At 40.7% G+C, this 9,632-nt stretch overlaps 1 protein-coding gene across 5 annotated transcripts in view; it reads right to left on the minus strand.

The window, feature by feature from the left end:
- The window catches only part of LOC106579163 (disintegrin and metalloproteinase domain-containing protein 11), a 48,799-nt gene extending 39,699 nt beyond the window's left edge, over window positions 1–9,100 (minus strand). The window contains exons 1-2 of one of the 5 annotated variants that reach the window (XM_014158784.2): window positions 8,650–9,100; window positions 7,971–8,167 (exon numbers count right to left, since the gene is read on the minus strand). In XM_014158784.2, coding sequence (XP_014014259.1) covers window positions 7,971–8,121 — 151 coding nt within the window. In that variant the 5' untranslated portion in view covers window positions 8,122–8,167; window positions 8,650–9,100. The remainder of the gene's footprint in view (window positions 1–7,970; window positions 8,168–8,649) is intronic. The other 4 variants (XM_014158783.2, XM_014158786.2, XM_014158787.2 and 1 more) reach the window with 4 other exon arrangements.
- Window positions 9,101–9,632: the final 532 nt, after the last annotated feature.

Genomic DNA, 9,632 nt, shown 5'->3' on the forward strand with positions numbered 1-9,632 from the left:
GAGGAGTTCTGTATCTATAATTCTTAAAATAATTGTTATGTTTTTTGTGAACGTTTATCGTGAGTAATTTAGTAAATTCACTGGCAGTGTTCGGTGGGAATGCTAGTCACATGCTAGTCACATGCTAATGTAAAAAGCTGGTTTTTGATATAAATATGAACTTGATTGAACAAAACATGCATGTATTGTATAACATAATGTCCTAGGGTTGTCATCTGATGAAGATCATCAAAGGTTAGTGCTGCATTTAGCTGTGGTTTGGGTTTATGTGACATTATATGCTAGCTTGAAAAATGGGTGTCTGATTATTTCTGGCTGGGTACTCTGCTGACATAATCTAATGTTTTGCTTTCGTTGTAAAGCCTTTTTGAAATCGGACAGTATGGTTAGATTAACGAGAGTCTTGTCTTTAAAATGGTGTAAAATAGTCATATGTTTGAAAAATTGAAGTTTTTGCATTTTTGAGGTATTTGAATATCGCGCCACGGGATTACACTGGCTGTTGAGTAGATGGGACGCAAGCATCCCACCTAGCCCATAGAGGTTAATGCGTTTGAGCCAATCAGTTGTGTTGTGACAAGGTAGGGGTGGTATACAGAAGATAGCCCTTTTTTGGTAAAAGACCAAATCCATATTATGGCAAGAACAGTTTAAATAAGCAAAGAGAAACGACAGTCCATCATTATTAAGACATGAAGGTCAGTCAGTCCGGAAAATGTCAAGAACTTTGAAAGTTTCTTCAAATGCAGTCGCAAAAACCATCAAGCACTATGATGAAACTGGCTCATGAGTACGGCCACAGGAAAGGAAGACCCAGAGTTACCTCTGCTGCAGAGGATAAGTTCATTAGAGTTACCAGCCTCAGAAATTGCAGCCCAAATAAATGCTTCCCAGACTTCAAGTAACAGACACATCTCAACATCAACTGTTCAGAGGAGACTGCGTGAATCAGGCCTTCATGGTCAAGTTGCTGCAAAGAAACCACTACTAAAGGACACCGATAATAAGAAGAGACTTGCTTGGGCCAAGAAACACGAGGCAATGGACATTAGACCGGTGGAAATCTGTCCTTTGGTCTGATGAGTCCACATTTGAGATTATTGGTTCCAACCTCCGTGTCATTGTGAGACGCAGAGTAGGTGAAAGGATGATCTCCAAACGTGTGGTTCCCACCGTGAAGCATGGAGGAGGAGCTGTGATGGTGCTTTGCTGGAGGCACTGTCAGTGATTTATTTAGAATTTAAGGCACACTTAACCAGCATGGCTACCACTGCATTCTGCAGCGATACGCCATCCCATCTGGTTGGCGCTTAGTGGAACTATCATTTGTTTTCCAAAAGGACAATGACCCAAAACACACCTCCAAGCTGTGTAAGGGCTATTTGAACAAGGAGAGTGATGGAGTGCTGCATCAGATGACCTGGCCTCCACAATCACCCAACTTCAACCCAATTGAGATGGTTTGGGATGAGTTGTACCGCAGAGTGAAGGAAAAGCAGCCAACAAGTGCTCAGCATGTGGGAACTCCTTCAAGACGGTTGGAAAAGCATTTTAGGTGAAGCTGGTTGAGGGTGGCTACTTTGAAGAATCTCAAATATAACCTATATTTTGATTTATTTTACACTTTTTTGGTTACTACATGATTCCATGTGTTATTTCATAGTTTTGATGTCTTCACTATTATTCTACAATGTAGAAAATAGTAAAAATAAAGAAAAACCCTTGAATGAGTAGGTATGTCCAAACTTTTGACTGGTACTGTATATACGTTAAGCTTTATTTAACCAGGCGAGTCAATTAAGAACAAATTATTATTTACAGTGAAGACCTGGCCAGTGAAGACTAATGGTCAGAACTTCTGAAATTAACACTTTTCGGGGCATCGAAAGGGGTATCATGCCACCTGCCTCGGTTTAAACCAGGGGTGAGAAACATCAATCCACTTTTGTACGCTTTCAAAACATCAATCCACTTTTGTAAGCATTCAAATGGCAACTAATCCAGATCTACCAACCAAAGCAAAGTAACATTAAAAGCATCTTGTACTTTGTACCCATCCAAGATGGGAACACCTGACAATACCATATCAATCCACTGACCTTACATTAGCTTCTTTGAAAATACACCAGGCAATAAAAGTGGCAATAAAGGCTAACCTGACTAGCATTATGTCACACAAGACAAGTCTCCTCTTAGAGTGGCTTCTTTAGTAGCTATTAACTATAGTAGCCAAATAGGCTGGTCCCAGATCTGTTTGTGCCATCTTGCCAACTATACAGCACAAGCAGATCTGGGGCTAGGTTAAACTATTAATATGAGTCTCATCAGTCACGGTCCAGCACTGTGACACACAATTAGACTAATATCTTCCCATTTCGTCTCCCTCTTCTACATCAAATGGGATTTTAATCATTGATGAGAGAATTATTCTGCCTGGCATTGACTAATGAAGGAGGTCTAAGACCAAGTCGGCAAAAAATGTGATTATTTCATCTCTCATCTCATTTAGAGAAGAAAAAAATTCTTCTCTGAAGCATCTTTCATTTGTTAGATCTTATTTGCTCCATTTTGCATTTAAGAGGAAGCCACACATAGCTCCCTTCTTTAAAGCAACATATATTCTCCCCATAACTGTAAATAACCTAACCTATATGACATTTCAGTACACACTGAAAGCCTGCAGAACAATGCCTACATTCTACTGCTCAAAAGATAGAACTATTAAGAGGCTTTATCTCCACTGCAGCTCCACATAATGTTCTGCATCCCAAATGGCACCCAGTTTCCAGGGGTGATTCTCACAAAACTTGGCACTTGACAAAACAGAAACACATTTTCCACCATAACTCCTCTTGGACCACTAAAATTAGGATCTGCAATTATGTATTTAAAAAGTATTGTTATGTTTATTGATCAGATATTATGCATTTTTCCACAACTACAGTACCAATGCAAAAATTCTCAATACCGCAACAGTTTTCAAAGTCCCGAAAAAGAAACAAACTATTTCTAATATTTTTTTTTACATTGCTCACTGAATGAAAAGGCCTGAGTTAAAATATAATTGTTTTCAGTTATGTTTAAATTAGTTTATTTTGTAATTTCTCATTTACACAATATTTTCAGAATCTTGTATTTTGTCTCGATATTATTCAGACCCCTTGACTTTTTTCACACTTTGTTACGTTACAGCCTTATTATAAAATGGATTAAATCTATCTTTTTCCTTATCAATCTACACACAATACCCATAATGACAAAGGAAAAACAGATTTTTGAATTTTTGTAAATGTATAAAAAATTTCAAACTGAAATATCACATTTAACATAAGTATTCAGACCCTTCACTCAGTACTTTGTTGAAGCACCTTTGGCAGCGATTACAGCCTCGAGACTTCTTGGGTATGACGCTACAAGCTTGGCACACCTGTATTTGGGGAGTTTCTCCCATTCGTCTCTGCAGATCCTCTCAAGCTCTGTCAGGTTGGATGGGGAGCGCGGCTACACAGCTATTTTCAGGTCTCTCTAGAGATGTTCGGTCGGGTTCAAGCCCGGCCTCTGGCTGGGCCATTCAAGGACATTGAGACTTGTCCCGAAGCCACTACTGCTTTGTCTTGGCTGTGTGCTTAGGGTCGTTGTCCTGTTGGAAGGTAAACCCCAGTCTGAGGTCCTGAGGGCTCTGGAACAGGTTGTCATCAATGATCTCTCTGTACTTTGCTCCATTCATCTTTCCCCTCGATCCTGACTAGTCTCCCTGTCCATGCTGCTGAAAAACATCCACACAGCATGATGCTGCCACCACCATGCTTCACCATAGGGATGGTGCCAGGTTTCCTCCAGATGTGACGCTTGGCATTCAGGCCAAAGAGTTCAATCTTGGATTCATCAGACCAGATAATCTTGTTTCTCAGGGTCTGAGAGTCCTTTAGGTGGCTTTTGGAAAACTCCAAGCGGGCTGTCATGTGCATTTTACCAGTGGTGGAAAAAGTACCCAATTGTCATCCTTGAGTAAAAGTAAAGATACCTTAATAGAAAATTACTCAAGTAAAAGTGAAAGTCACCCAGTAAAATACTATTTGAGTAAAAGTCTAAAAGTATTTGGTTTAAATATACTTATGTATCAAAAGTACATGTAATTGCTAAAATATACTTAAGTATCAAAAGTACAAGTAAAATTATAAATAATTTAAAATTCCTTACATAAAGCAAACAAGATGACATAATTTTCTTGTTTTTTAAAATGTATTTACGGATAGCTAGGGGCATGCTCCAACACTCAGACATCATTCACCAACGAAGCATGTGTTTAGTGAGTCTGCCAGATCATGGGCAGTAGAGATGACCAGGGATGTCCTCTTGATAAGTGTATGAATTATGCAATTTTCCTGTCCTGCTAAGCATTCAAAATGTAAACGAGTACTTTTGGGTGTCAGAGAAAATGTATGGAGTAAAAAGTACATTATTTTCTTTATGAATGTAGTGAAGTAAAAGTACAAGTTGTCAAAAATATAAATAGTAAAGTAGAGATAACCACAAAAAAAATGACGTAAATAGTACTTTCAAGTATTTTTAGTTAAGTACTTTACACCACTGCATTTTACTGAGGAGTGGCTTCCGTCTGGCCACTCTACCGTAAAAGGCCTAATTGGTGGAGGGCTGCAGAGATGGCTGTTCTTCTGGAAGGTTCTCCCATCTCCACAGAGGAACTCTGGAGCTCTGTCAGAGTGACCATCATGTTCTTGGTCACCTCCCTCACCAAGGCCCCCCCCCCCGATTGCTCAGTTTGGCTGGGCAGCCAGCTCTTGGAAGAGTCTTGGTGGTTCCAAACCTCTTCCATTTAAGAATTATGGAGGCCATTGTGTTCTTGGGGACCTTCAATGTTGCCGACATTTTTTGGTACGCTTCCCCAGACTTGTGCCTCAACACAATCCTGTCGCGGAGCTCTACGGACAATTCCTTTGACATCATGGCTTGGTTTTTGCTCTGACATGCACTGTCAACTGTGGGACCTTATATGTGTGCATTTCCAAATCATGTCCTATCAATTGAATTTACCACAGGTGGACTCCAATCAAATTGTAGAAACACCTAAGCTCAATTTCGAGTCTCAAAGAAAAAGGTCTAAATACTTATTTACATAAGGTATTTTGTTTGTTTATTTGTAATACATTTGCAAAAATGTCTAAAAACCTGTTTTCACTTTGTCATTATGGGGTATTGGATTGATGAGGATTTTAATTTATTTAATCAATTTTAGAATAAGGCTGTAATGTAACAAAATGTGGAAAAAGTGAAGGGCTCTGAATACTTTCCGAATACACTGTACATGTTATTTTTATGTACACATATTTGGATAAAGAACAAAAGATTAAGCCAAAATTACTAAAGCATACATTTTATATTTCCTAATATTGGTGCATTAAGGTAATGATAAGCAGGTTTCGGAGATGAGAATCCATGTTTCGGTAATGAGCGTTGCATAGTTTGCCATTGAAAGACTGCACTGAGGTCTATTAGAGATTCAGTAACCTAATACATCAAATTGTGTCATTTGTTAATCCCAAATGACTTGCAAAACACTAAAATCACTGATCTTAATGCAATTGACAAACACACCTTTTTTTCATAAATACTGTAATTACGTGCCTGCATTTTCAAAAGCAAGTTTTTTGGAGAAAAAGTTATTTCCCCAGTCTGTACCACCATTATTGGTCTATTAGGATAAGGATATGTGTGGTTCTAAAGTATTTTAGATGCATTTCTAAATTTAATGGAATCATATGGGCAAATGGTATAACATGATATGCCTATAAAGAATCTCAATATGGGCCTCCTGAGTGGCACAGCGGTCTAAAGCACTGCATCGCAGTGCTAGAAGCGTCACTACAGACCCGGGTTCGATCCCAGACTGTGTCGCAGACCTGGAGACCCATGAGGCGGCGCACAATTGGCCCAGCGTCGTTCGGGTTAGGGAAGGGTTTGGCTGGCCGAGATGTCCTTGTCCCACCATGCTCTAGCGACTCCTTTTGGCGGGGCCGGGCGCATGCACGTTGACTTCGGTCGCCAGCTTAACGGCGTTTCCTCTAACACATTGGTGCGGCTGACTTCCGGGTTAAGCGAGTAGTGTGTCAAGAAGCAGTGCGGCTTGGCGGGCTGTGTTTTGGAGGACGCATGGCTCTCGACTTTCGCCCTGTACGGGAGTTGCAGCTATTGGACAAAACTACCAATTGGATATCACGATATTGGGGAGAAAAAGGGGTAAAAAGTACAATAAATAAATAAATTAAATTCTAAATATGTGGGATATGGACCAAAAACTGTCAAAACAACAGTATAGGTAAGCGCTAAAACAGGTACACATGTAGAAATGGAGGATATCCTTCTTTACGTGGCAGGGTTGCTATTTGCTCAAACACAAACTCCAGATTGTGGCTTTAAGTCAATTAAATGGGGTTCATACACCCATATTTCTTGACAACCCTACTGATGTTTCACCCAAAAAATATATAAAAATAAAATGTATACAATGTAGGCATGGTCCTAGTAAATCATTTAAGTTACCAGCACAGCACACCCATTGATTATACATTAGAATTAGCTTATTATCATCACCAAAATTAAGTTTCTCATTACTGAAATTGACAAAAAAAAAATCTGCGGTAATGATAAATGTGTTTCGGTAATGAGAGGCCCTTAGTTGAATCTGCAAGTAATAGGAGACAGCCATTATGAGTCAGCAAACAATTGACCACATTACTAAAGCCCATTCATGCCTCCATGTTGGAAAGGTAATGGCTCCGGTAGATTTTCCCAATTTCCGCTTTTTAGTCATTTTGGTAATACATTATTTATTTATTTTACCTTTATTTAACTAGGCAAGTCAGTTAAGAACAAATTCTTATTTTCAATGACGGCCTAGGAACAGTGGGTTAACTGCCTTGCATTTAACTCACTTGAGAAAGTCAAGTGTCGTAAAGGGGGTGTTTGAGAATAAGATCCTCATTCTGAAGGCAAATAAGTGAAGAAATTAAATGAACTTGTGCTCATCTAAGGACTACTCTAGATGATGCATCATGGGGATTACAACTTTATTTAATTTTTGGGGGTCGTTTTTGCATTAGCTTGAAAAAGTGTTACGATAATGAGAAACACTGTTTTTACATAACAAATATTATAGTTTAATGTAAATTTAAGCTTCAACGAGTATACAATTTTTATGATTTCTGGACAAACAGCAACATTGTGTTTTATTTTAATAAATTAGGTTTTTATAAAGCAAGATTGTATGAAATTACCCGAGAATTCAATCTGCACGCATTTCGTTAATGAGAATTTGGGGTGAAAAATAAAACAATTCTGGAGAAAATGTACAAATTATTTAAAATAAGACCTTGTGCCATAAATTAGGTGTCTTAGACTTCAGAATGATAGTTGATTGTTGCAGATGCATCATGGTTTTCTAACTCAATTTGCTACTGCCATGGTTAAAACTGGTTTCATGAGAATCGCCCATCCCTATGCATCCCAAATGGCACTTTTGGACATGCCCCATGTGTCTATAGGAATAAGTCGTAAAGCTAGGTCATAAAGCTGTACCTAAGGGGTTCATTTAGGATTTTATAGGTGGTGAGGCAATAGAGATAATAGCGTTTTTCTATGAATTTGAGGAAGAGTTTACCTTCAGCTACATTAGTGAGATTTGGTGGAGAGAGGGCAGGAACACACATCTATGTCCAATATAGTTTTTGTTAATGTGCAGTCAAAACAGGGATACAGAAGATGAATGGGATATTTAAGCACCCAGAAAGTTGGATCTGACAGTGACCACCTTTCAGCAATGTCCATTAGGCCTGATTGGAAGTAGCTTGACATTGCTAGTTCTGTAGCCTACCTGTCTGTGCAAATATTGATAATGACTGGGGAAATTGTGTTCTCTTGTGTGTCACCTGGAGACAAAATATAGGACTCACCTGTGCTCCCTCGGTGTGGTTCTTGACTCGAGTGTCCAGATGGCGGTGAACCAACTCTCCCTCCGAGTCGATCTGTTGCAGGAGCCGCTTGGGCTGAGTGACTTCCTCCACAGCAGGTCCCCGGTCCCCCTGCTCCTCCGCAGGCTGCCATTCCCACGTCTCTCCGTCTCCTCTATTGCTCACCGAGCTGCTCCAGCCTTCATCCGAGCGGTTAAGGAAGGCAGACAGAGAAAGGGGAAGAGAAACAGGGTGATCAATCAATAGGGCTTTTGTTATCGTGAATGATGAAATGTCTGCACTGACAGCGGGCGACAACCAGCGATTGGCACACTGTTATCGCCGGGATTGACTATTGTGATGGTGGTGTTGTGGATGTCTGCTGCAGTCTCCCATGAACACGATTTACTGCGTAGGCTGCCACTACAGAACCTTGGAGCACGGCTCCGACTCCATCCCCATCTCGAAGGCGGCAGGCGCGCGTTACGAGGGAAATTGTTGATGCAGAAAATCTTACCGCATAGTTCTCGTGACAGGGAGTCTGCAAAATGGGACTTAAATAGCTCGGAAAATCTCAAAATAACCCGTTAATAATGAAGGGAAAGTTATAGGCCTACGTATGGCGTTAAGGGTTAAATTTGCGGGAAGAAAGCGCGGCTTTAACCCCCCCCCAGTCTCTTACCTGTCACGGCAAACCGCGCACTCACTGCAGCGAAAAACAGGCATCGCACCGCCAGCATGATGCTCACATAGTCCCCGGGATTTGCATGGAGCAACACCGTTGAAAAAAAAATTGGTGGACCAACTGCAGGTGACAATTACAGGGAGCCGCGGGGGACCCCTTTAACGATGTACCCACATCACGACCAAGAACGGGTTCTCTATCTAGAAAAATATATTCTGACAAGGTTATTCATCCTCCAACAAAAGGCTAAGAAAAACCGTCAGAAAATATGGATCAAATGTGTATCACTACTGGCAAAGCCGGGGAAGACTACTAGTACCTATTGGGGGTGATGCTGCGCGGTTAAATGTGATCGTTCTTCCTTGGCTCGGAGTTGCTGGAAAAAGTGAACTGGAGCGATTGCAAGCGAGGGGCGTCGAATCCGCGTTGACTAGAACACGTGGGACTCGGTGCTCCCTCCCTCAGCTAGCCTATTGTTGCATATTCCTGTCAGGTGGCAGCGGTCTCTTTCAGAACACGCGACCTGCAGATTCAGTGGCAACATTAACGTCAGGCAGCTGTATCCAGCACACTGCAAGTATCATAGTAGTAAGGAAAGTAAGATAGGTGTGAGTGCAGTTTGACACCGATCTATGCATTGGCGGAAAGCGCCATGTGCTGAAATGGTCCGACGAGCCCCATAGACACTGTTCAGCACTTAAGGACAACAACATGATGCGGAAATGGTTCGAGACCCATAGAGACTTGGTTGCATTGAACAGCGGTCTAACACTGAAATGGGACAAACCCCTAGATTGCATAAAGGGATACCTGTATGGGCAGACAAGACATGATAACAGTGGCATCATAGGCAGATAAGAGGGTAGGGTAGTACACATTTCCCTACAACATACTGTAAGGTCACGTCAATTGAAATCTGGTATTAGAACAAATTATTTGGCAAAGAGTAACTCAAGTTTTCTTTGTTCTTTAATTATTGC

The sequence above is a fragment of the Salmo salar genome, chromosome ssa19 (genome assembly GCF_905237065.1).
Source record: "Salmo salar chromosome ssa19, Ssal_v3.1, whole genome shotgun sequence".
NCBI lineage: Eukaryota > Metazoa > Chordata > Actinopteri > Salmoniformes > Salmonidae > Salmo > Salmo salar.